Below are 27,307 nucleotides of genomic sequence, written 5' to 3'. Positions count from 1 at the left end.
TCTGTGGAAGGGTCATCCTTTGACAGCACATTAGAACACCAAGAAATTGTCTTGGAGGGAAAGGATGCAATCTTTTAGAGCCATGTAACTATGATTTAGTTGATTTTTTTATTTTTTACAATTGTAAATGAAAAGCAAATGGTAAACTCGTTTCTTTCACTGATAGGTTGCAATATTACCAAGCACTGGCCCTACTTTGTGATTAGTTGAATTTTTCAGTCCTCTGAGACCTGAGCATGGCTCCTCTCTCTCAATCTGTTCAGGGTTCCAACAAACTGACCGAAGCTCTTCTGGAAAGAATAAACAATGCCAAAAAGATCCACTTGGTTCCTTGTCACCTCAGAGACAAGTTCGTGCTGCGTTTTGCCATCTGCTCTCGCACGGTGGAATCTGCCCACGTGCAGCTGGCCTGGGAGCACATCAGAGGGCTGGCAACCGAACTGCTGAAAGCAGAGAAGGAATAAAAGGTGGGCCGGCTGCAGGTAAGCTGCCGTCCCAACTCTATCACTCAATGCTGCTGGGACCAATTTCCTCCTCTGTAAAAAGAAGAAGATAACACCTCGCCCTGTCTCGTCTAAGGGAGGATCGCTATACAGTAATGACTCTTTAGACACTTAGATTTTTACTCTGTATTCTTTTATATGAGGCTATCAGTCATATATCTCTATAATTTCCCCTCAGATTTCTTCAGTGTTCATTGAGGCAACTTACTGTCATAATTAGCTTATATGTTAAACTGGCAAACTGTAGATAAACGACAATTACTGAAAACATTAGGAAGGGAATTTGACATACCTGATGATTTACTGTCAGGAAGGACCCAATTCTTGATGGTTCAGAGGAAGGAGATGTTTAGACCGCTGGGCTTCTTGCGGTTCTGAGGGATTTACCCTGCATGAAAGACAGAAACCCTGAAGACAGCATGTGGTAACTTGGAAGGAAAAACGTTTTACACAAATGCAGCGTTGGTAACAGGGAGGGTATTTAAAGCTATGTCTGTTGGAACCACAACAACCTTATAAGCCTTTTCATTAGGTTATTTTAAGAATGTCATTCCAGTGGAGTTTGTCCATCTTCTTTGTTTCTGTCTTTTTTTTCTTTCACCCCATTTTGGGGGAGGGGGGTGGTAGACATACCTCTGTGATCATCCCCTTAACTTCTGCTTCTTTTTCTCTCTCTTCTTTCACATTTCTCCATTGCTTGGTTATCCTAACCTGTGGGGAATGTGGAACCTAAGCATATGATGTAATTTATCTTACTGATTGCATACAACTTTATCTTTGCTCTTAATTTTAATTGTGAATACCTGAACTATTACAGTGCTCAAAAAATCAAAAGTTAAAAATTGTGTTTCATTTATGTGAAAGGCCTATCCATGGCTCCTGACCCCTGAGGTCGGATATCCACTTTCTCAGTCAAGGCATGTCCCGAAATACCAGAGCCTTTTCCTGGCACAATAAGGACCTTTCTTAAAGGTGCACTGCTGGTAAGCTGAGGGGGACCACCCTGCCCAGACCAACTCCAAAGTTATAGCTTGAGCATCTCTGGAAGGTACTGGGGAGAGGTTCAGATTTTCAAATTATTCCATTGCTCTAAGATAAGGCTCTGTTGAGGGGGGGCAGAGAATAACCACTGTAAGATATATACAAAACAAAACCATATCAGGAGAACACTCCTGATTAACATTTCTGCAACCTTGTGTTTGCACATATCTCATCAGGATGTATCGTATCATGATCTTATTCCTATGTACCCACAGCAACACAGAAAGAGACTGTAGCTCTGAAAAATGATCAGAAACAAAGTTCACATTTATGTTAGAAGTCACAATTACTGTGGAGTCATTATACTCACTATCAATTCAAAAGCAAAAAATAAGATTTAATTACTTTAAGTACAGGATACAATCGTAAGTCACAATGCTCATATGTTATTTTGGCAAGATTAATTAGAACAATGAAAATCTTAATACCTTGGCCTTACTTGTGCTTATTTGAGGTAATCATATCAAATCCAGTCCCAGTTCTGAGAGAAAGAAGGAACTATCCTCACTTTACAGAGATAAGAAACAGGGCACAGATTCCAGCTGATAGTGATAAAATGTGTCGTAGAGAAGCCAGATCGGCAATAAAAACTCATTTTTTTTCCAATTCAAACTCTTTTATGTTGCAGAGTTGCCTCCATCTCACTGGAGAAATAGCATATTCCTTCTCTGTGCTCAAATGAGAAGTACACAAAATTCAGATTCTTTAATTTTTTGAATGCAGCCATATCTTCATGTTATTTTTCCCTGTAGAGATCAAAAGTTGAAAAAAGAATCTCTGAAAACTGGAATCAGAGGAAAATATAGTCATCCCGGCTCCATGGAACCAAGCCTACATGTGGCCTCATGTTTCTTATCCAAGTTATCCAGAAGCTTGTGATTACATCTGCTCAGTCTCTCATCAATGAAGAAATATTATTTGCTATATGAAAAGTTCATCTCAGTGGACATAGCTTTTATTCATTATTTGGCTGTGTTTTTGTGCTCTTGAAGTGGTCAGTGGTGGGAAAGGCTTATTGAAATATTTTCCAGGGCAATCTCTGGTTATGGAACTTGAGATTACACTTGTAGTCTTTCAATTGTTCCATCATGTGGCTCGATGCTTAATAAACAATTTGAAGTGCAATGGGAGTTGTGTCTGGTAAGCATCCTGTTCTACATTGTACTGCATTGAATATTGTCACATCGACTTACCCTTTCAAAATTGCCAAAGGTATGGCATACTTGGATATTTTTAAACAATATTTATTTATTCAACAATGTATATTGAGTGCCTAGTATATGCCTGGCCCTGTTCTAGATGCATTAACAACACACAAGTTTTACTTAGAGATGACTTCAACTTCTGAAGAAATAAATTCAGAACTAAGACACAACTAGAGACCAAATTCTACTCATGTAACGGGAAAAACTCTAACTTCTGGGGCCTTGGTTTCTTTATCTAATCAGTCCATCTGCCCTATGGTATCATAATTAATAAACAACTGAAGAGTAGGCTTGTATACATCAATGCCAATAAGTGCTGTATTTACCCAAATAACCTATTTTTATTTGAAAGCATTTTTGCTCTTAGAAACATGGGTATTTTAATCCCAAGATTAGTTCTTATCCTTTGGAGACTACAGAACTATCGAAAGCACTCTCGGAAAGGATTCTTGGGTTATTAATGGGTATTTTTGAATTTCAAATACCTCTGATATTTATGCAAATATAACTGAATGATCTTATCTGTTTTTCAGAAATCTGAAAATATATGAGATGCCATGTAGTCCGCATCTTATTTGGTTAGGTCGTCTGTTCTCTACACATCAGTGAACCAGACCTGACTTCCACGTCCATAGCATGGGACTTGGGATGGGCCACTGGGGTCACTGCATTAGGAGCCGTAAAGTGTTGAGCACTCAGATCACTGAGTTGAGGCTGAGGTGCCTCAAATTTATGAGATTGTGCTCTTGAGTAAAGATTGCTGTAAGGAAGGGCTCTAAGACAAGCCACCAAAGTCACCAATGCCAGCCCTTGGCCTTTTTGGAGCAGCTCTATCCAGCCCCGTCCATAAATGTACTTTGGGAAGATGGCTGAGATTTGAGTTTGAGGCAGGAGACTGGGCAGCAGGTGAAAATAGGGATGCTGCTGGGAGACATGCACAGACAGGAGTCAGGAAGTTGGCTGAGTGACTAAAGAATTCCCTCCTCTGAACTGGCTGGATCTTTTGGTGGAGATCTAAGACACCAGCTTAGATGTAGACCCAGCAGAGTTAAAAGGTGGTATGACTTCTGGCTCATTTCTAAGTAACTCATGGCAGTTCACCCCACCTCCTGACTTCTCTAGACATCCCCATAATATAGTGATCAGACCCCACACTACCTAACCTAGAAAGAGGAAGAACTACTTCCTCCCAGTTTATTTAACACACATACTCATAGCACTTGGTCTATGCTGGTGCTGTTACACATATTTTTTAGATATTAACTTATTTAATACTTTAAAATTCCCAATGATTATTCCCATTTTACGGATGAGAAAACCAAGACATCAATACGTTTAGTGACTAGTACCAAGGCCATATTGATTATTGGTGGCTGAGCTGGGACTGGAACCCAGTCTGAAATCTACACCATTGCCCACTTGACCATGCTGCCAAATATGCTGTCTGATCCCCAGAATGAGCCATATCTAAGGATAACTGGCAGTGAGAACATCCTTTCCCTTCTGGGAAAAAGCCTTCTTCACCTCCTAGGGTAGAGTCTTGGCCCCTGACCCTAACCAGACAACTCCCTAATAGCCCAATGTGGGGAAGTTTTTAAAGGTCTGGATTATTCAGCTTAATCTATGTGTATAGTATCTTTACGTAAATATATATTCAATTTAGTGTCATGATGTAGTGCACAGACTGCTGGCACAGAAATCAATCAGAATCCAGTCACACTCAGGAATCCCACCAAGAAGGAACTGACTGTTGTCCTGTCTACTTCAATATCTCCTCAATACCATCCTACCACCTTCCACACATTGACAAACACATCTCTTTGGTGAGGAAGATTGGCCCTGAGCTAACATCTGTTGCCAATCTTCCTTTTTTTCTCTCTCCACAGCCCAAGTACATAGTTGTAAATCCTAGTTATAGGTCATACAAGTTCTTCTATGTGGGGCACCACCACAGCATGGCCAGAAGAGCAGTGTGTAGGTCTGCACCCATGATCCGAACTGGCGAACCCCAGGCTGCCAAAGCAGAGTGTGCAAACTTAACCACTCGGCCATGGGGCTGGCCCCAACAAACACATCTCTTTGAAACTTATATAAAGTCTAACTGTCCTGGCACACAGGGATGCACATTATTTGGGACCATAGTCTCCCTCTGTTCAAAAACAAATGAGATCACTCAAGTGTACACTGGCATTTTTTTGAGACCATGTTTATAACATTCATGAATATGGAAATATGCAGCCATCTCCCAGAATCCCTCACACCAAGCACTGGCACTCTGCTGTAGGTGAAAATCACTTCCCTTGCAGGTTCAAAAATTCTACTCAGGAGAAGAAAGAACACCGTCTGTGGTGTCAGAGGGAAGGTTTAACATCTGCATAGCTCAAGCACTAAACTCTTCTATATTATGCTAAAGTATTAGGATAGTATTCTAAAATGTCCCATTTGTAAAAGATGAAAAAGTGTGGCGATGGTGTAAGAATTTGAATCCCCAAAAATAGCATTAATAGCAGCAATAAATATGATACAGCATCACAGCTTCTGTTGAATGTCTGTCATGTGCCAGCTACTACTTTGCTAATTCAGTATTGTAGGGAAGACAAATCCTCTACTCTCTGAGTCCTTCTGGCTGGGCTACGAATTAAATTGATATAAGACAGAACAACAAGAGAAAATCAAACACAGCTTTATAACATGTATATATGGGAGACATTCAGGAAAACTGAGCAACTCACCAAAGCGATGGAGCTTCTCACCTTAAATACCATCTTCATCTAAAGACAGGGGAGGATGCTGGGGGTGGCGGAGTCAGTCATGGGAGATTACCAGAAAAGTACAGTAAACAAGAGTAAGGTTATTATGCAGATTTAAGTCCTTGCCTTCTGCACTGATAAGGGTTTCTAGAGATAAGGTCATCCCCCTCTTCCTGGTATAGAGAGGGAGGCACCTTTACAAATGGAGATTTCCCTTACAAATGTAACTGTCTCTTACAAATGGTAAATTCTACTTTTCAGAGCTTCTCCCATCTCTGCAGTTTTTAAAAGTAACCAGCCCACAATAATCCTCATGCTAAAGGGACACATTTTGGGGTGGCCAATTCTGATCCCCTACAGTATTATATCTCGTATTGATTGTAATCCTTGTAACAGCACCCTGAGTTAGAGATATTCTCGTTTTATAGATGAGGATGAGGTTGAGATTCAGAGAGGGTACAGAAGGGGGTCATACTTTTGCCAGCTCTGCAGGAAGAGAAAATTGCTGGATTGGGGAATGCTTTTGTATCAGATGCACAAAAGTGAAGTAGCAATGCTAGTGTCACTTGGAAAAAAGCTAACCCTGGTAACTATAAATGTAATTCAGTATTTGAACAATACTCTTAGGAGGCTAAGACAGTGGTTCATATGAAGTCTCCAAAATGCTATCATTAAAATTTTGATGATGAAAATCACCAAAAATTGCTAATTACTCAAATAGTATTTATATGGTGATTTCTAAATATACAAGTAGAAAAATGGCTAGTAAACACACAACTGAGTTGACCTTGAGATACTGGTTTTCATTTTCATTTATTTTTATTCTATATATTTTGGGTAATTATAATAATTAGAAAATTAACAACTTATGAGCAATTACAATAAAAGTCTTTTATTACTGTCTAAGCCAAGAAATGAATTGGGAGCTGTTGTTTTCATTGTAACCCCGGTCTATTTTTTAACATGCATTGTCCAATCTCTTTTATTTGGTGTCCATTTAAAACTCTCTTAAAGGTCTTCAAAAATTTTTTGCCTCACATTTCTTTGGATTTTTTATTTAAACGTCATGTGCTGGTAGTTGCTACTGCACAGCTATTTTCCCCATCTCCTGCACGAGATATTCCCTTTCTCAGAAGGGGTAACTATAGGACCCAGAGGGAGGCTACTGGGGCTTTCTGGGAAATGGATTCTTCCTTTTTCCAAGAGAGAACACACAAAGGGAAAGGTCCTTCCCCAATTTGGCCCCTTCTTGCTTTAAATATGGTTGTGTGAGGCAACGTTCCTTGGATCGTGGGGGCCCTTTCCGAGAAAGAGGTGACAAGCCTGGGGAGGAAACTCCATGGGAAGTAGATGGCAGGAGAAATGGTCCTTTATGACATCCTTAGGTAGTGTCATCAGACCTGGAACTGCCAACCTCCAGACTTATGTGACATGACAGCAATTACCCCATAGAATAGCTTACCCACAGAATAGCTGTGAGTGGCTATTCTGTCACTTGGTCTGAAAATGCAATTCACTAATCTAAACATGGTTCTGTTCTCTGAAGCCTTGCTCCAGAACAAAGTCCCAGGTAACAATAGAGTGCTTTTCAGTCTTCCAGGAACGTGTCCCTAGAGAGTGCAGGGCGGGAAAAGGGAAGTGCTAGCTGAGGAGTAGATCTGAGCTGCCAGATTCATGCAAAGCAGGTATTCCAATTCCCTTCGGTCTCAAAAATGCACGCCGATCTTGCAGGGCACTCTATTCAAGCCTCTCCGCCAGTGAGTACCCTTTCCCCAGCACCCACCTACTAACGCGCTCTCTGGCGAACAGACTGGCGGACTCGCCGCCCAGGTATGGCCAGGAGAGGGGGTACGGCCGGGAACCGCGGGGACTGGGCTGGGCTGGGCTCTGACGCCGCAGGCTCCCCTTACCCCTGCAGGAGACGCGCTCACCCCTCCCCACGCCCGTCTTCAAGAGGACCCGCCCTCCCCCGCCGTGAGTCCAGAGAGGCGCGGTCCACGCGAATCCTCTGAACGTAGGTCAGCTCTAAGCGCGCCGCGTCCGTATTTCGGAGGACTTTTAAAATGAAGCACAGGCGCAGGAAAACGAAGATAGTTCAGGACGTCAGTAAGCCTGTCGTGGCCAGACAGCTAGCACGTCTCTGGTCGCAGAATACCTGTTCTCAGCCTTCCTTAAACTGCAGGAGCCGGAGCAGCGGCCGGCCCGGGAGACCCGCCCTCGAGACGCGCGCGCCTACTCGTCGCGTCTCACGCAGGCACGCACGCTCGTCGCGGGCCCGAGCACGTCAGCAGTACGCAAGCGCACAGCGATCCCCGCGCTTTTCGGAGGCTTCCCGTCGGCGGCGAGGCGGAGAGGTGAGGTGAGGCGAGACGAGGTGGGGCGGGGCCGCGCCCGGGCTGGAGTCGGGGCGGCTAGGAGCTGGGAGCCGTGAACCCGGAGCGCAGAGGGACCAGGCTGGTTCCCGGCGCCAACCCAAATCACCAGTGAGTTGAGGGTCTTCCTGGGCCGGCTAGGGAAAAGCCGGAGTCCTGGAGTGGTTTCTCGCGGCGGGCGTGCCCTCAGCGCCGGTCCGTCTTAGGTGACTTACTTTTAGAGGAGGGGGCCTTGGAGGCTCCGAGAAAGGCGGTTGACGGGGCAGCGCGGTCCCAGCGTGGGGACGCGGGCGGGGGAGGCTGTCCCGGCACTTTGGGCTGTAGGCGGTCGGTCTGGCCGGCTGCATCCTGTCGCAGGTCGTTCCCAGGGCCGGAGTCTTTGTCGTACACACTCAGCCTTCCCTCTTGTCGGTGGTAGTCATGGGTCTGCGCGGGCTAGTTCTTCCCCATCCGCCGCTGACAGCCCAGCCGGGGGACCCGAGGCAGGCGTCGACCTCTGTGATCAGAAAGGAGGCGGATACTGTCCTTCGTGGAGGGGTGATGGTGAGGAATAAGGAGTAACACCGTCGAGTATTTTCTTAGTGCTGAGAACTGTTTTGAGTGCCCTGCAGAATTAAGAGCTCCTGTCAACTAAGTAATGTTACTGTACGTAGAGAACTTGAGGAATTTACTCAGGGTCACGGCTGGCAGGCACTGGAGCCAGAATCCAAATCCTGTGCTGTCTCTGTGAATTAGAAACTTAAATAAAGGGCTGGCACAGTGTCTGGCACATGCTAGGAGTTCCGTCAGTATTTTAATAGCTTTTATTCCAGTGGATTGCCCTATTCTAGATACTGGGAGGATATAAATGTAATAGAAAAGAGTTGCTACTTGCAGAGGCCAACTATCTAGCTAAAAAGACAAATATCACAATGCACAATAAGCAGTAAACTTTCAAAGAAGATTGAAATGCCATTCATATATCAGTGCTAATTAGCCATAATTTTTAGATCTAGGAAAGGCCATAAAGGTTAGAGTGACTTGGAAATGGTAACGGGACAATGGCTGTGTTATTGACCAGTGCTGGCTAAACGGTTGTTTGGTTATCCATATCTGTATTTGTTGGATAAATGATTGAGTTCAAAGGAAGAAGTAAGACTTGGGAGGTGAATATTGAAGAAAATGGTGAAGGTGGAAAAGAGAAAGGAAGGTGTTCTGCAAACAGTGACTAGAACTCAGAGCTGTTGTAAGAGTACCCAGGACTGCAGATGACCAAGTGGGATGAAGCCATGGAGAGGAAGGATGCTCATACACAAAGAAAGTTTGTGATAAATGTTTTCTAAGTCACCTCTCTTACAGTTTCTCATTTCTAGTAGTGCATAAAAGAGATTAAAGTAGGTTAAAATAGTATAGTGGAAAGAGGGGTGAAGTGCTTGTCAGGAAATACAAGTTCTAGTTTTGACTGTAGTTTATTTATCTTTATAGCTTTAAGCAAACTACAATCTCCCTGCCTCTTAAGTTTCTTTACTTTTTTTCAGCAAAGATTTATGAACACCTCCCTAGAGTGTGATAGATTCTTTGTAGGGCATTTTGGGAAATACAAAGCTGTATTAAACATGGCTCTTGCACTACAGGAACCTACTGAATATTAAGCTATATTTACAGGTGATTTGGAAGGTGAATTTTCAAATATGTGAGTTCTTGGTTTTTGCTTTATTGCAATACTCCTTGGAAACTTACAAGTTTCCTTATAACTTTTTCTTGTGGATTGGCAGGGAAATTCTGCAACATGGTACATTCATCTGCAATTCTGTTTCAATAATATTACTTAATGTAAGGAGCCTTATAAAAATAACCTGAGAGAAGAAATCTAACAATACTTTACTAGCAGATTGTTTAGCTTCTTCTCGTATTTCACTTGTCATAACAGTTCACATTTTAATACTTCATGGGAAATTGGGAAATTGGGAAAGATTCTGGGGCATCCTGTTTTAAGTTCTCATTCATGAATAAGTCCTTAAAAACATTTAGTGTATCATAGTGGTTCATGTTTATGATCCATGCAGCAATGACCTTTGGTAGTAGCATCAAGGAGCATTTTATACATGGTGAAGCGCACTGCACTTGGAGTGAAACTGCTTGTGTGCGAATTCTGACACCCTTGCTGACTGGCTGTGTGATCTCTAGTAAGTTTCTTAACTCTCTCATCCTGAATCTCTACATTTGTGCAATAGGGATGATAATAGTAGTTTTCAGAGTATTTTCATACTCGTTTGACTTGATTCTCACAAGGATTTCTTTCACTTTACAGATAAAACAGAAGGCTCAGCAATAGTAAGAGGCTTGCTTAAAAGATCCTTCATTTATGTTTTCTTAGAGACCAGACTTACACTCCTGGGTTGGTTTGTTTCATTTTGTTTCTCTGTAGTTCCATTGTTCTTCTATATTGCCTTTCTTTTGCTGATTAATTTTAAATCCTTCCCATCTAAATCTTATGAATATTCTCCTTATTGGCAGGGAAAATTACTATATAACTAACATAGTTTAACTCATAACAAAACATTAAGTCAGCCTTTAATCTTTATATCTTGAATGCTTGGAATCTCTGATTAACTACATATTTCCCTTATAAATGATCTGTCTTTATAAATGAAAAGTCCAATATACCTTCCTTTAGATAAGAGATTTAAAAAGTATATTTAACTTATTATATCTTTGTTTTCTTCTTGATACTGATTCTTTTTCATTTTTGTCATTTGTTATAGGACCTCTAAAATGCAGGTCTCCAACTCTAGGTCTGTGCACCTGAGTGAATGGCAGAAGAATTACTTTGCACTTATGTCTGGTATGTGTACATCAGGACAGAAGGCGGATGCATACCGAGCACAGATACTACGCATTCAGTATGCATGGGCAAACTCCGAGATCTCCCAGGTCTGTGCTACCAAACTGTTCAAAAAATATGCAGAGAAATATTCTGCAATTATTGATTCTGACAATGTTGAATCTGGTTTGAATAACTATGCGGAAAACATTTTAACTTTGGTAAGATCTCAGCAAACTGATAGTGACAAGTGGCAGTCTGGATTATCAATAAGTAATGTTTTCAAAATGAGTAACGTACAGGAGATGATGCAAGCTGGCAAAAAATTCAAAGACTCTCTTTTGGCACCTGCTGATGCATCAGTAGTAATCCATAAAGAAGCCGCTGTCTTTGATCTTCCTAAATTTAGCATTTGTGGTGGTTCTGGGGAGAGTGATCCATTAACTAAGTCAGCTCTTGGTACAGCTAGGACCCAAGACATCCCAGAGAGCAGTCCTTCTTTGAAGTGCCCTCAGAATGCCCAGCCACCTATGGTGACTAATGCCACTAAGATGTGTCCTATATTCTCAACGCCTTTTGGTGAATCAGGCACTGCAAAATTCCATGCCACACCATTGTTTGGCAATGTCAAAAAGGAAAATAACAACTCTCCAAAAGCCAACATAGGGCTAAATATGTTCTCATCTAATCAGTCTTGTTTTCCTTCTGGCTGTGAAAATCTACAGGAACGGAAAGCTTTTTATGGTTCTGGCATCATTGATGCACTTTCCACCCCAATACTGAGTAAGGCTCCTACTAAAACAGAAGATACTGGCCAAAGGGAGGAAAGCAGCCTGCCTACTTTTAAAACTGCAAAAGAACAATTATGGGTAGATCAGCAAAAAAAGCACCACCAACCCCAGCGTGCATCAGGGTCTTCATATGGTGGTATAAAAAAGTCTCTTGGAGCTAGTCGATCCCGAGGAATCTTTGGAAAGTTTGTTCCTCCTGTACCTAAGCAAGATGGGGGAGATCTGAATGGGGGAATGCAGTATAAGCCTTATGGTGCAGGACCTACAGAACCAGCACATGTGGTTGATGCACGTCTGAAGAACTTGGAGCCAAAGATGATTGAACTCATTATGAATGAGATTATGGATCATGGACCTCCAGTAAATTGGGAGGATATTGCAGGAGTAGAATTTGCCAAAGCCACAATAAAGGAGATAGTTGTGTGGCCCATGATGAGGCCAGACATCTTTACTGGTTTACGAGGACCCCCTAAAGGAATTCTGCTCTTTGGTCCTCCTGGAACTGGTAAAACGCTAATTGGCAAGTGCATTGCTAGTCAGTCTGGGGCAACATTCTTTAGTATCTCTGCTTCCTCCTTGACTTCTAAATGGGTAGGTGAGGGGGAGAAAATGGTCCGTGCGTTGTTTGCTGTTGCAAGGTGTCAGCAACCAGCTGTGATATTTATTGATGAAATTGATTCTCTGTTATCTCAACGGGGAGATGGTGAGCATGAATCTTCCAGGAGGATAAAAACCGAATTTCTAGTTCAGTTAGATGGAGCAACCACGTCTTCTGAAGATCGTATTCTAGTGGTGGGAGCAACTAATCGGCCACAAGAAATTGATGAGGCTGCCCGGAGAAGGTTGGTAAAAAGGCTTTATATCCCCCTCCCAGAAGCTTCAGCCAGGAAACAGATAGTAGTTAATCTGATGTCCAAGGAGCAGTGTTGCCTCAGTGAAGAGGAAATTGAAATGGTTGTACAGCAGTCTGATGGGTTCTCTGGAGCAGACATGACACAGCTTTGCAGAGAAGCTTCTCTTGGTCCTATTCGCAGTTTACAAACTGCCGACATTGCCACAATTACACCAGATCAAGTTCGACCAATAGCTTATGTTGATTTTGAAAATGCTTTGAGAACTGTGCGACCTAGTGTGTCTCCAGAAGATTTAGAGCTTTATGAAAACTGGAACAAAACTTTTGGTTGTGGAAAGTAAATGGGACACTTAAAAGATGGCATCTTGGTAGTACAGTCTTTTCCATTTTTTAGCATAGAAAACTGGGAATTTATTAATTGTGGTTTTAGTGTATATTCTGAATTCTGGACCTTAGATAGAATAACAATAGCTTGTTTGACAGTTGACCTAGCCTATGTTATTATAAGCTTTATTTTTTTTTCCACTTATTGCCTGATGCGTAAGTGGATTCATACGAAACAAGAATGAACTTTTTGTTACGTTACTAAGAGGTCTTTCTTTTGAAGATGGATAATATGATGAATAGTCAGCTCAAATTGAAACTTTTTTAACTCTCATTTGTATATGAGGATGTATCTGATTTATATTCATCTTTTAGTGAAGAAAGAGTCTTCTGAAGACCACTTGATTCTCAGTGTTTGCTAGTATAATGGTTTGCATTTGAGACAGAATATTGCTTACTGTTGTTTAAATAGACTTAAGATCTCACCCAAAGCTAGAGTGAAAGTGCTAGTTTTCACTTTCTTCTGGTTTGTGACCTCTTAAGGGTTTTTTTGCTTACCAGGATTAACTTGAATAAAAATATGTTCAGAAATAGCAAGGTGTAATCCAATATCAGAGACGTATCCACAGAACTGAAAAGTGAAGAATATTGTATTTTTCCAGGGGCTATGTGATGTTTAAAATTAATGGTTTATTTGACTCTACTTCACAGCCTATAGTATTGCTCCCTTTCAAAAATAAATGTTTTAAAATTTTGGTAATGGACCATTTTGTTTTGTGAGTAATACATGTTCATTGTAGAAACAGTGGAAAATAGGGAAGAACAAAAAGAAGAAAATAAAAATCACTGTTATCCTTCCACTTTTGGGAACACAGCAGTTGAGTATCGATTCTTCCAGAAGCTTTTTACAGGAATGGGATTGTATTATGCATCCCTTTTGTGGCCTGCTTTTTTCTTTAAGGTGTATCATCATTATTTCCCATGTTAGCATAGTTCTTCAACATCTTCCCTTGTATGACTGCCTAGGGTTCCATGGGATGGATGGGCTGTAATTTAGTCATTCCTCTGTTAGGTGGCATTTAGGGCAAGACATTTGGTTTGTTGTCTTTTGTTTATTGTAAACAAATATGTTGAATGCCATAGTGATCTTTTAAAATATATATATATATATATCAGGCCGGCCCTGTGTCTGAGTGGTTAAGTTCGTGCGCTCTGCTTCGGCGGCCCAGGGTTTCACTGGTTCGGATCCTGGGCATCGACATGGTACCGCTCATCAGGCCGTGCTGAGGCAGCATCCCACATGCCACAACTAGAAGGACCCACAACTAAAAATACACAACTATGTACCGAGGGGCTTTGGGGAGAAAAAGGAAAAATAAATAAATAAATATATATACACACATTTCTTGAGTAAAATTCTTGGATTAAAGACCAGGCACATTTTTAAGGCTTTGGCATGTGTTGTAAATTGTCCTCTGGAGAAACAGTGCCTGTGTAGAATTCCCATCTCTGCTGAATCCAAGAGCCTGTTTACCAATGTGCCATGCCAACATTGGGCCTTAGGCAGTGTTTGTTAGCATTCTTTTTGCATTCATTCATTCAAAAATATTTATTAAATGCCAGATATTGTTCCAGGTGCTGAATGTAGAGCAATGAACAACACAGGCAAAAATCCTTGGTCTCCTGTAGGTTACATTCAAGTTCTAATGTTTTGAGAACAATGCAATAAGGGAAAAACGAAGTTTGAAACTTTTACTAGGTTTAATAATTTAGATAGTTCATATACTTTAATTTTTATTCTTGTCTACCTTCTATTTTTATGCTTTTAAAAACTTTATTTTTGCAAATTTTAATTTTTCCTTTTGAAGTATGTAATTGTTTCTCATTAGAATTTAGGTATTTAGTTTCTTTAGTTTTTAGTTGTATCTTTTAAAATCTTAAAGCATTTCACGATACTGATTACTGTCTTTGTCTCTTTTCATTTCTACATAAACAACACTATACCCTTGGATTCTTTGGTATTGATATCAAAAAATTCCCCAGACATCATCTCATCCCCTTGGATCTTACAATTAGTGTAGCTATTTAGATTTATCAGCAATTGTCCTGTAGGTGTTAGTGTTCTGTTTAGCTCTATAACTTAATGTTTATTGTCTGTTTTTTCTCAGCAGCAACTTCTGCCAGTCCTGACTTTTCACTCCATTGATCACCAACTATGAGGCCACTTCCCGCTGTAGATCTTAGTTTAGATTATGTCTAAGAGGAAAAAGTCTTGTTGGCATAGCTCATCTTTGATTAGGCAGAGCCCATTGCCCTGTTAGAATGTGAAATGGCCCCTCTTGAATTAGGGTCTGCTCTATTCAAGTGAGAATCTAAACCTGAAAGGAATAATCGAGTAGAATATTTTAAAGCTGGAAAGAAAATGTGAGCCAGGGAGTCACTTGACAGTTGTTTCTACGTTATACGATAGAGAGGCATTTTCTCAGCCCTTTATGATTTGGAATATGTTTCTGAGGCAGTTAGGTAGGACATATCCAGAAACTGAGACTTCAGATTTCTTTGTGTCTTCACATTGTGAATCCTCTCTTGATTGGATATGATAATCTTGGGCCAAATCCTTTCCTCCTGAGTGTTGTGTTGATGCTGCACTGTCCTTAGCCATTGTTTCAGAGAAGTGAACATTAACCTGGTTTTTAACGTCTTTGAAAGATAATTTCCTTTGTGGAAATATACACACACACATTTCACCAACACATGTAGCGTGTTTGTATATAAGTGGTTAAAAATTTTGGTAGGAATACAGTAATGTATCTGAATTTTTAATATCAGTCCTTTTTAAATGTTTGTATTACACATCTAATTATAATTTATGGTTCTTTTGATGCATGTTTGGGAAAACCTATTCCAGTCTTTGGTCTTCTCATCCATTCTTTTCAAATTCTAATTCATTTTCTCAATTCTAAAATATTTATCAAATCTGCTTCCACACTGACAAGTTGAAAAGGTGCAGTCATAGTGTAACGGTTATAGGCTTGGAACCGAATGGACCTGTTGGATTCTGACTCTGTCGTTTACTAGTTGTAACTGTAGGCCACTTAATTGTTCAGTCTCAATGCTAAGATGAGAATAGTCTAAACCTGTCTTGTTAGACAGGATTAAATACTAAAATACATGTTTAAAAGCCTCGTTCACGATTGCTCAATAATTGTACATCCTCTTCTGTCCATCTGCCTTGATTCTGCCTTCATTGCTTTGAAGGGCCATTTTCTTTTCAACTATTTCACGTGGTTTATTCTAGCTCATTCTGCTTAATATTTGTGATATTTGTATTTCATTATAGGTAAGACGCCATCTAAATTTATCTTTAGTTTGATAGAGTAAATCTAATTCAAAAGAAAGAAATATCTTTGTTTCTCTTCTAGACTATAGGATTTTTTCATAGGTCCCAGATTGGTAGTTTTCACTTACTCATCCTTAAGTGTTATTTATTGGTCTCCATAGTTATTCCCCAGTGTTCTCAAAAGACACTTTGCAGCCCACCTCCAGAGGTCTAATTAAAAGAGAGGATTCTATCTAAGAGGTCCGTGGCAAAAGGGCAGGTCAGAGAAGGATACATACTTTAACTTCCTTCTCAGATTCCTGGTGCTTGACCTGAAATCTGGAGTTGGTAGTGAGTGAGCCAATTCGCGCAGCTATTTAAAGTCTGCCCCAACGGCCTGGGGAATCGAGGGAGTCTAATGAGAATGGATGAGATATAGTCACCACTTTTAACTCTTGTCCTTAAATAAGACTTTAACCAATGCACAGTTTATAATGGAGACAGCTTTGAAATGGGCATTAGAAAAGTGCCAGTGAATGATCTTGGACATTTTGTACATAACCCCTAAGATCTCTGTTTTCCTAGCTATAAGATGAGGATGTTGTATTAGATAATCCTTAATGACATACCCAGGTTTGCTATTCTGTTATCAATTACCAAATATTAATTTACTAACTTGACAAATGCTTGCAAGGTACCAGATGTTGGGCACTATGGTAAGTACAAAAAAAATGTACTTATTTAAGGGTTACCTGTTTAAATGTTACAAATTTGGCTTGTTATAGAAACTAAAAGGGAAAACAAGAAGAGCGAGCTTTGGTAAGAAGTTAAGTCAACGTAATGTGCCACTGAATATATGAATCATTTTAAAAAGGGGGAAAAGTAAAAAATTAGGAAGTCCACTTAAGGTGGAGTACTAGGTAGCAGGCTGTAGTTAAGGACACATTTGGCCCGAGTGCTTTACAGTGGCTGAGCTTTCATAATGTATTTCTCCTCAGCAAGTTAGAGATGACTCAGGTTAAAAATAGGCTAGTCTCAGGTTCCTTGGTTATGGCCAGGGCAACATTCTGATACCAGAAGGACGTGTGCAGAGTCAAGATGTGTTCTGTAGGTGGTGTACAGAGCAGAACCTTGTCCCCTCCCTGTCTCACCTCCACCCTTTGTCCTGGAGCTCCAGGCAGTAGTTCTTGTCCCCACACATGACTAAAACACACAGTCCCAGAGAGAGACCCATCTTCTTGGTGGTGTCATCCTTTGGTGTCAGAGTTGCTCTTTATGTTTGTGTTCAAGATATGCCACTCAGCTTGCCCTTAAAATGCTTCTAGGGTAAACTTTACCAGCTTTTTTTTTTCTCCCAGAACAAAATATTAGCTTAATAAGAAAAGATATAGTATGGAATTTTCCATTTAAGGTAGTGGACTAAGCCACACATTACCTTTCCCACCCACATGTGCGAAATCATCATTGAAATGAAAAGATAAAAACTAAGACTAAACCCTTTGCAATCTTGGAAAATACCATTTTCAAATATGACATTTTAGGCGTTTCTGGAAGTTACAAGGCAAATTGTATTGGGTTGTTGGAATCTCTGAGCTGAGACCTGCAATCTTATAAAGGCAATGGGAAGGCCAAATGAGGTTGGACCTCAGTGCTTGGGTTCTACCCTAGCTCAGGCAGCAAAGCTGGCTGCGGTCAGTGGACTGGATGCTGCAAGGATTGCAGAGACTAGTCATGCAGCTCTCATGGCCCACTGTGTTCACGTGGAGCAGCTGGGAAGTAGAGTTCCCTAAATCAGGGAGTGGTTTACAGTGGCCTTGCGTTTTGTCTGCTCTGTGGCCTGAGAAGTGGGACAGTGTGCTAGGTAACTTCAGGTTGCCACATTAGGCAAAAGCATAAGTGTTTGAAGAAGCAGTGGAAGCTCTAACGTACTCACTCCATCTCTCTTTGTAACTTGTTACCTACTTCCTCAGTTTTTAAGGGGTCAGCCTCCCTTCCTACAGTCCCTAAAGGGAGGTCCTATCTCTGTTCCCTCTCGCTAACATACACATGCACTTGCACCACATGCACACACTGCAGTCACAGAGGAGGTCATACTACACCATGGTTGATGCATCGTTTCCATGCAAGGCCCTGCTGAGTGGTGTAAGAGACACACTTGCTAAAGAAACTTTCCCCACTCACCATGCTGATCAATTTTAAAGTATAAATTAGTTCATGTAAAGATCTTCCAATAGATTCCCATTGAAATGAAAATAAAATCCAATTCCTTCTTAGGGCCAAACATCATCTCCCTTTACTCCCTTATTTCTTACTTTGCTCTATCCCACTGGTCTTTGTTCTTTTCTAAGATGAAACTAACTTTTCCCCATACAGGAGTTGTGGTGAGCAGGATTCTAAAGATGTTCCTCCAGGATTCCTGTCCTCTGGTTATTCAATTAAACACTAGTCTAGGCACTGTTGGGAAGGGACTTTGCAGATGTAAGATAATTGTGGGCCTTAAGATAGGGAGGTTATAGTTAGGTCAGGGCTAATCTTCCTCAAAAAAAAAAAAAGGATATCCAGGATTATTTATGCAGGTCCACTCTAATTACATGAGTTCTTAAAAGCAGAGAATGTTCTCTGATTAGAGAAGAGGAAAGCAGAAGAAAGGTGTGGCAGAAGTAGAAGTCAGAGATCCAAGTGTGAGAAGGATTTGACAGGCCATTACAGCTCTGAGATGTGGGGGTCCATGTATGAGGACCACTGAGAAGCCTCTAATAGCTGGCAGTGGCCCCAGCCAACAGCCAGTGAAGAAACAGACACCCTAGTCCTATAACTGCATGGAACTGAATTCTGCCAACAACCTGAATAAGTCTGAAAGTGGACTTCCTGACAGAGATTCCGACTAAGAGCCCAGGCCAGCTGATACCTTGATTTCAGCCTCATGGGGCCTAGAGAGAGAAACCAGCCAAGCCTACCAGGCTTCTGACCTAGAAACTGTGAGATGATAAATTTGTATTGTTCTAAGCAGTAAGTTTGTGATTTGCTGCAGCAGCGATTGGGAAGTAATAACAGGGAGAAAGGCTTTTATACTATGTGTTCCCTGAGTTTGGAAGGCTCTTCCCTACCTCCTCTCATGGTTGTTGCCTCATGTACAATTTCTTCAGAAGGGCCTTGTCTGACCACTGTATATAAGGTAGCCTCACCAACTCCCAGCGTGTGTACACCTGTCACTATCATATGACTTCTTTGCCATTTTTTATTGGTGTATATCACTAACTGGAATATTTTATTGATGCTTATTGTCTTTTTGCTCCTAACCCCTCCCTGCCCCCATATCACACACACTAGAAAGTTCCTTATACAGAGGGACTTTCACATTCATTTCAGAACCACACAAGATTCATCAGACATCTTAGAAAATCCAACAGCTTGAGAGACACCTGGAGAAGGAGAGAAGTTCACATCACATGGAGCCATTAGTTCAGGAGAATGAGTAGAGCCTTGAAAACTGATTCCAGAAGACATAGTGGCCACAAAATAAAAATACGCAGATATTAATTTGTTGTGTAACAGTCACAAACTAAGTAGCTTAAAACAATTCACATTAATGATCTCATGGTTTCTGTGGGTCAGGCTTGGCTGAGTCCTCTGTGTTGGGGGCTCACAAAGCTTCCCTGAAGGTGTTAGCCAGAAGTGCAGTCTCATCTGAGGCTTGACTGAGGAAGGACCCACTTCCAAGCTGGTGGTTGTTGACAGCTTGCAGTTCCTTGCAGGTGACTGGACTGAGGACCTGGGTTTCTTGCTGTCTATTGCCCTCAATTCCTTGCCATGTTGGCCTTCCCAACATGGTTGCTTGCTTCGTCAAAGCCAGCAAAGGAGAGAGTCCACTAGCAAGACAGGCATTGTAGTCATCTGCAATGTGGCCACACGAGTGACCCTCCACACCTTTGCTGTATCCTATTGGGTAATGGACACCACTTAGAGTCTGTCCAGCATAGCTGTGAAATAAAGACTTGGGATACAGGAGAGAATTCTAATTGTCAAAATAAAAAATTTAGTGGAAGGACTGACTTGTAGAATGAAAGAGGCTGAAACCAGGCTAGTGATATGGAAGAATAAGTTGTGGAATTATTTCAGAATCTTAAGCTGAAAGATGAAGAGATGGAAATTAGGAGTTCAGTGGTATGAAAGATAGATTCCAGGAAATTCATATCCATCTAATGGGAATTCTATAGAAAAATAAGAGCAGAGAGGGGAGACAATAGTCTTAATAAGAGGTGATAATTCTTCTGAACTAAATATGTGAGAATTCATATTAAAAAAAGTCCATTGAGTGTCAAGCAAGAATTGAGGATGGGGAAGAAATACTGAGAAATATCTTGGTGTATTAGGTAGGATTCTGCAGAGAAACAGAATCAATAGGATATATATAGATATATGTGAGGAGATTTGTTATACGAATTCATTCATGGAGTTATGGAGGCCAAGAAGTCCCATGTCTGCTTTCTGCAAATTGGAGAACTAGGAAAGCCAGTGCTGTAATACAGTCTGAATCTCACTGCCTGAGAATCAGGAAACCAATGGTATAAGTCTCAGTCTGTCTGAAAGCTGGAGAGCCAGGAGCACTGACATCGAGGGAAGGAGAAGATGAATGTCTCAGCTTAAGCAGAAAGGCAATTCACTCTTCCTCCCCCTTGTTCTATTCAGGCCCTCAACAGATTGGGTGATGCCCACCCACACTGGTGAGGGTGGATCTTCTTAGTCTACTGAATCAAATGTTAATCTCTTCCGGAAACACCCTCACAGACTCACCTAGAAATAATGATGTTGGGGAGAGAGAGAGAAATATCAATTCAACAGGCAATTTATAAAAGACAAACAATCAGTGTCACCATAGTGTCAACATGGACTACTAGAAAATAATAGGACAGTATTCATAAAGTTCTGGGGCAAATAATGTTGAGATTAGAATTGTAGACCTAGGCTGTTAAATGTGTGGCTAAGATAAAGTCCTATTTAGACACAACAAACCCCCAAATTATCACTCATACATTCTACATAGGAAAAGGAACAAAACAGCAAAAACTCCTCAAGGGTGACTTAGACAAAATGAAAAATGCAGCAGGGGGGAGAAGTTAACACAAGGAAAGATAGAGCATATAACGAACAGCCGTGAGCAAAGGAACCAGTAAATCTTAGGACTAAATCTAAACCATTTGTGAAAATGTAATTGTAAAGTTTAATGAAACTGTTAAAAAGAATTTCTAGATAAAATTATAACGTTAAAAATAATGCAGGGGCCAGCCTGGTGGCATAGTGGTTAAGTTCGTGCGCTCCACTTCGGTGGCCTGGGGTTTGCAGGCTGGATCCCTGGTGCAGCCCTACACACTGCTCATCAAGCCATGCTGTGGCCGCATCCCACATAAAATCAGGGAGGATGGGCACAGATGTCAGCTCAGCAACAAGCTTCCTCAGCAAAAAGAGGAAGATTGGCAACAGATGTTAGCTCAGGGTTAATCTTCCTCACCAAAAAAAAAAAAAAAAAAAAAAAAATAATCCAAAACTAAAATTCCAGATGATTTCAACAAACAGAAGTGAGGAAAAACAAAGATAAAACACCTGCTTTTTATGGTGTTTTTTGTTTTGTTTGAGGGAGTTTGGTATATATTCTAGTTAAGTCTTAATGTGGATTGAAAGCATCTGGGTTTGGGGGCAAGGCCCAGGGGCACTGAGACTGAGTGGTGGACCCCCTAGCAGCCATGTGATGAGTGATTCGAGGTGCAGGCATGGTGGGGTGAGAGGGGAAGGGTGAGGCAAACTCCCACCACAGGACAGCAAAAGTCAGAGGGGACAGGAAGGCCACTGGATGAGGACATCTCCAAGAACTCTACTTAAACCACACAGTTTATCCACTAAGCTTTTAGGAGAGTGGAGAAAACAAACAGTAGGACCACATTTCTTTTTTAAAAGGGTAACATTGTCAGGAAACCAGACTGTTACTCTTCAAATAAAAGGATGAGAGTGGGAGGAGGGGAAGGGAGAGAGGGAGAAAGAGAGAGAGAAAAAGAAGAAATGAGAAAGAAAGTCAAGATTTTAGAATAATATATCTATAGAGCACAGGGATTTGTCTAGTGTAAACTCGTACAAACTACGAAGGCTGTATTTAGAAGATAGGAATAATACAGTGCAAAAACAAAACACATCCAGAGTCCAGCCACTGGGCCCATTTGTGGGCTATATGATGAATTTGGAAACTATGCTAATAATTAAACCAAGTAAGGGCAACTACAGTTTTGGCAGGAAAATCACCTCAGTAGCCATTTGTCACACTAAAGGGAAGAGACTGTCTCCTGTGTTTTCAGAGAATTGCTGCTGAATCCTTGGGATGGAATTAAACTAAGCAGGCCTGGAACAGTCACTGCTGTAGTCAAGGCAGAATTATCAGAGTTCTAAGAAAATGATGAGCAACACACCAACAAGAGTAAAGGAACTTAGGCGCTACCCTGAATGACAGCGGGAGCCCTACCAAGAATTGTTACCCTTCCTACTATCTCTGTGTCAGCGGCTCATGGAAAATTGTTTTTCTCTGTAGTCGCAATTTCACTAGACTTTCTTCTCTTGAGTGGATTCAGGACATCTAGAACAGGGCTGTTCAATAGCTATATAGTAAGAACCACATAGGTAATTTTAAATTTCCTAGTAGCAACAATAAAAAAATAAAGAACCAGGTGAAATGAATATCCCAATTATTATCATTCCAATATGTAATCAATACAGAAATCATTTGTGAGATATTTTACATTTTTTTCGTACTGAGTCTTTGCAATGCTGTGTGTATATTACACTCACAGCACATCTCAGTCTAAGTGACCACATTTCAAGTGCTCCACATTCACATTTGACTAGTGGCCACATTGGACAGGACAGGTCCAGAGCCTTGAATCGTCAGCTCCCAGGTTCGTAATTAAGCAGTTTTCCTTAAAGTGTTGTATATGCACAGGCAGGCTTTTGAACTGGGCAATAATTTAATTTCTATACCTTTAGAGTTAAAATTGAGAATCTGGCTTCTGGAATTAGTGAGCTTCGTAGAAACAGACTGGCTCTGTTCTAATAGCCTCTCATCATGTTGCTCCAATGTCTCCACAAATCTGGACACTGATCTTTAAAAGTTCTCAGTCTTCATTGTTAGGCATTTTGCTGCCACCCAGGCTCATTCTGTCATCTAAAATCATGTGACATGAATTATACTACAGGAATTATTGTCAGAGGAAAAGTTGTGATATTTATCTAAAGTAATTTAGAAGTACTTACTATACATTGAGAGAGCAAAAAAGAAAAAGCTATATAAAAATAGAAATGCTTGAAATAATGCCATTATTGACATAAAATTTCTTTTTAAAATGTCCATAAAATTGTTGATATTGAAATTTGGAGCTCACAAAGTACTGTGTATTTAACACTGCATTCTAACTTACTATGTCATGTCCGTATGTTCTGCTTAGTGCTTGGGGTCAATGACCGTGGACATTGATGAATGACCATCAGCTGCTTCACATGAAATAACTTCTTTAGAATAAATAAATTTTTACTCAATCAGCATTGATTAAACGTCTAACTAAATATATAATGTGTATACTTAAATATATATATGTATGTCCCATTTAAACTACTATCAAAACAAAACTAATATATATGTGTGTGTATGTGTGTATGTATGTATGTGCTTAAATATGTCTGTCTAAAATGTAAGTGCAAATGTTCGTAAAATAGAAATTGTACATAGATCAGAAAACTTCCAAATCACGTAAGAAAAAAAACAAGAAAACCTGATCAATCCAATGAAGGAGAAAAAAGGATTTTTTTTTTAAAAAAGGATGAAGACAAAAAAAATAAAAGCTTAATAGAAAATTGTAAATAAGATGTCAGTAAAAAGATTAAACATCTCAGGGTCACAATAAATGCAAAGAACTCCTTGATTAATAAACAAAGCCTCATAGATTAGGTAAAAAGGCAAAGTTCAATTATGTTATCTTTATAAAATGAGACAGAAATGTTGACAGTAGAGGGATGGAGAGAGAGAGAGAAAAGAAAAGTGATTCCTAACAGAAGAGGAATCAAGTGAAAAGCAATAAATTGAATCAGGAAAAATACCTTATGCTGATAAAAGTTTACTATCTTTTATGCCAGTTGTGAGCCTTTACACACCAAGCCAGAAGCAAGAAAATGAAAAATTAAAAACTAAAAATTATTAAAACACTAGCAAAAAATGTGAAAATACTGCTGGTGTCAAGGGTTGATAATGACTGGGGAAGCATGACATTGCCATACACAGTTGGGGGGATGGGTAACTCCAGCCTTCTGGAAGCCAACTTGATCATATCCACCAAAAAACAATTCCTCTTCTGGGCATCTGTGACTACATAAATAAGTCCACTGAAACATTTTAGTACATGAAAAAGTAGACAGCCATCAGTGGAGAATTGTTAAAACTGTACCATGGGGTTTTATGCAGTGGTTTTTGAAAATCAAATGGATACTGTGTACACACTGATAGGGAGAGAGCTCCAGGCTCTGTTATTCAGTAAAAAAAGCAAGCTGCACACTAATTTGTATATGTCTCTGTGTAAGTAAAGGAATGCAAAAAGCTCCAGAAGGATGTACACTAACAATTAAGAGTGCTTACCTCTCCAGGAGTAGGAGTTGGGGGAAGTGGGGAATTTCCATATCTGGCTTTAGACACACAATATAGTTGTTTTGATTGTTTACAACAATAATGTACTCTTTTTGTAATTTTTAACAACTCAAAGAAATAGTATTTTTGAAGTATTGAACATAGCTTTGTTGAATAATTAGAGTTTTCTTTTATTATAGGAGCCATTAGGTTTGTTAGTAAGTAATGGAGAAGCAAGGGGTGAGAATTGAAAGCCCCTATTATAAATTCCTCTTAGAAAACATTATGCATTGCATATGGAAAACAGGGCTGAAAAGATGATGACCAAACAGTAAATAAATCATCAAAAGAACAGATTGAAAGTCCCCATGTTTTGCTCATATGTAAGATTGTATTTAGAAGTAAACCTCTCAGAATCAGAATCCATAGCAAATAGTCATCCATCCAACTCCAAATTGAGCAAAGCTATCAAAATTGCTTTAAAAAGTATCTGTGAAGCAAACAGAGATTTAATCTGCATTTTAAGAAACTGAATGTTCAGAAACCCATTTTACAAAGGAATCTGTGGGCAAGCAACATATATGCATAACATTACATCTGTGACTACAGAAGTGGATAAATTCTATTTTGTTTGAGTTTGGGGTGCAGATAATGTTGAGCTCTGACATCTGGAAGAAACAGCATGGCCATACATATGCTTCAGACACGGTGGAAACCCTAATGTATGATAAGCTTCTGGAGACATAATTTCACAAAATATAGAAAATTGCTGTAAAACTAAGGCCTGATTGCAATTTAAGGGAAATGGTGCAGATAAATCTATTTTAATGGATAAGCTTAGTAGATGCAAAATAAATGTCAGTACTTCATTATTTATTCCTTTCAACCAGTCCAAATTAGAGTGGAGAATGCACACGATATCCAGTCTACAATTGTACACAAAGAAATGAAAAAAAAATTATTTTTCCTAAGCCATTTTAGTACTTTGGACAAACTTAATCCTCCTGTATAATTAATTTCAAAGTCTTTTTGACTTTCTCTTTCAATTCCACTACACAATCTGTGTGCACCTTTTGTGTGTCAGACATTACCTAGGCCATCAAGTTGTTCACCACTAACTGAATGGAGTTCACAAATTCTCTTTTGATCAAGTGAGTTTTTCTGGACTCTGAGGGTCAATATTTTTATTCAGCAAAATATAGATTAGTGAGATTGGACACAGAGATCTGCCAAGCATTGCTGCCAGATGAAAGGGCAATTGGCGATGAGCTCCACTGAAGTATCCTCAAAAGGCTGTGATACCTTCCAACTTGTAACTCTTGGTTTACTGAGCCATGTTATTAAGTAGTGAGCAAGGCTAGTCTTTCTTGCAGCCTATGCAACAGATAGATTAAGAAGGGGAACTAAAAGTGAAAGTAGACTTTCTACCCAAGTCGAGGAATCAAGTCATAGGTATCTATTGTAAGAAATGGGGAATTCAAAATTGTATTTCCTTTATTGGATTAAAATGCTAATTTATGTAAAACATAGTACACACTTTATAATGTTCTAGAGAAAATATGACACACAAAAAAAAGGAAGCAAATTCCCTGATAACTTGATAAATGATGTTATCAGCTTAAGATAAATGAGCTCCTCTAAGATTAATTATAACTTGACACAGGAAAAAATGTATTAAACAGACAAAGCTGAATTTTGCATGAGACAAAAAAACCAACACATTTTCTAAGGTAACCATAAAAATAGTACAGGCCCAGGGTCAAAAAGTAAAACAACTGAAACTGATTCTTTTGATTATAAACCTCTGGAATATAAAATTCTAGGTACTCAAATTTAAGAATCCTTGTGTTCCTTGTCTCTTCTTAATGTTCTATGTATTTTATTTCTCATTAGGATAATGGTCCCTACTTTAAATATCACAATAAGGAGTAAATGGGAAATATATATTTGGAAATGTCAGGGACATGCTCAATATGTGTGACATTTTTTCTTTTCTTCCTTCTACTTTCCCTTCCTTTTCCCTGTTATCTTCTCTGCATTTTTCTTCAAGTATTATATGAATCTTCCTGAGTAGTATTTGTAGAAATAAGGTGCTTTTAAGGTCTTTTTTAAAAAAACAACTAAAACTGAGAAAATTCACCTTTGCAAACCAGATTTAAGGTTTTATTTATGGATCCTTGTTTTAAATTCCCAGCTGGAATTCCTATCACAGATTCTCCCACTTCCAACTATTAGAGCAATCTTAATTTTTAAAAAATGTTTTAATGCATATAAAAATTTAATTATTACAATATATGCTTATTGAAGAAAATTTGAAAAATATAGAATGTGGGGCCAGCCTGGTGGTATAGTGGTTAAGTTCAGGTGCTCTGCTTTGGCAGTCCTTGGTTCATGAGTTCGGATCCTGGGCATGGGCCTACACACTGCTGATCCAGCCATGCTGTGGCAGCATCCCACATACAAAATAGAGGGAGATTGACACAGATGTTAGCTCAGGGACAATCTTCATCACCAAAAAATTAAAAACAAAAGGAAAAGTACAGAATATAACCAGGAACAAAACAAACACAAGTCCACAGCCCAGAATGTTTTGGTATACTTCTCCTCCAAGTCATTCTCTCTGTGACACACAGTATAATATATTTTTATATAGCTAGAATTATAACTGCAGATACTGTTATCATTAAAACTTA

At 39.9% G+C, this 27,307-nt stretch overlaps 2 protein-coding genes across 14 annotated transcripts in view; both read left to right on the top strand.

The window, feature by feature from the left end:
- DDC (dopa decarboxylase) overlaps positions 1–2,745 on the top strand; it is a 90,596-nt gene extending 87,851 nt beyond the window's left edge. The window contains exons 14-15 of one of the 3 annotated variants that reach the window (XM_046669420.1): positions 264–467; positions 2,297–2,745. In XM_046669420.1, the coding sequence (XP_046525376.1) occupies positions 264–464 (201 nt within the window). In that variant the 3' untranslated portion in view covers positions 465–467; positions 2,297–2,745. Of the gene's footprint in view, positions 1–263; positions 483–2,296 lie in introns of all 3 variants that reach the window. The other 2 variants (XM_046669418.1, XM_046669419.1) reach the window with 2 other exon arrangements.
- Positions 2,746–6,378: 3,633 nt separating this feature from the next.
- Positions 6,379–13,397, top strand: FIGNL1 (fidgetin like 1). Of its 11 annotated transcripts, XM_046669395.1 has the most exons (4): positions 6,379–7,853; positions 9,917–10,036; positions 10,162–10,252; positions 10,616–13,397. In XM_046669395.1, the coding sequence occupies exons 2-4, from the start codon at positions 9,919–9,921 to the stop codon at positions 12,657–12,659; spliced, it is 2,253 nt and encodes a 750-aa protein (XP_046525351.1). In that variant the 5' UTR covers positions 6,379–7,853; positions 9,917–9,918; the 3' UTR covers positions 12,660–13,397. The 11 variants fall into 11 exon arrangements, with proteins under 11 accessions (XP_046525351.1, XP_046525355.1, XP_046525356.1 ...); XM_046669399.1 differs by lacking the exon at positions 9,917–10,036 and having other exon boundaries at positions 10,162–10,184; XM_046669404.1 differs by lacking the exon at positions 9,917–10,036 and having other exon boundaries at positions 7,691–7,853.
- Positions 13,398–27,307: the final 13,910 nt, after the last annotated feature.

This window comes from Equus quagga, chromosome 8 (genome assembly GCF_021613505.1).
Source record: "Equus quagga isolate Etosha38 chromosome 8, UCLA_HA_Equagga_1.0, whole genome shotgun sequence".
In the NCBI taxonomy this organism is placed as follows: Eukaryota; Metazoa; Chordata; class Mammalia; order Perissodactyla; family Equidae; genus Equus; species Equus quagga.
This window is presented reverse-complemented; position numbering and strand designations above follow the sequence as displayed.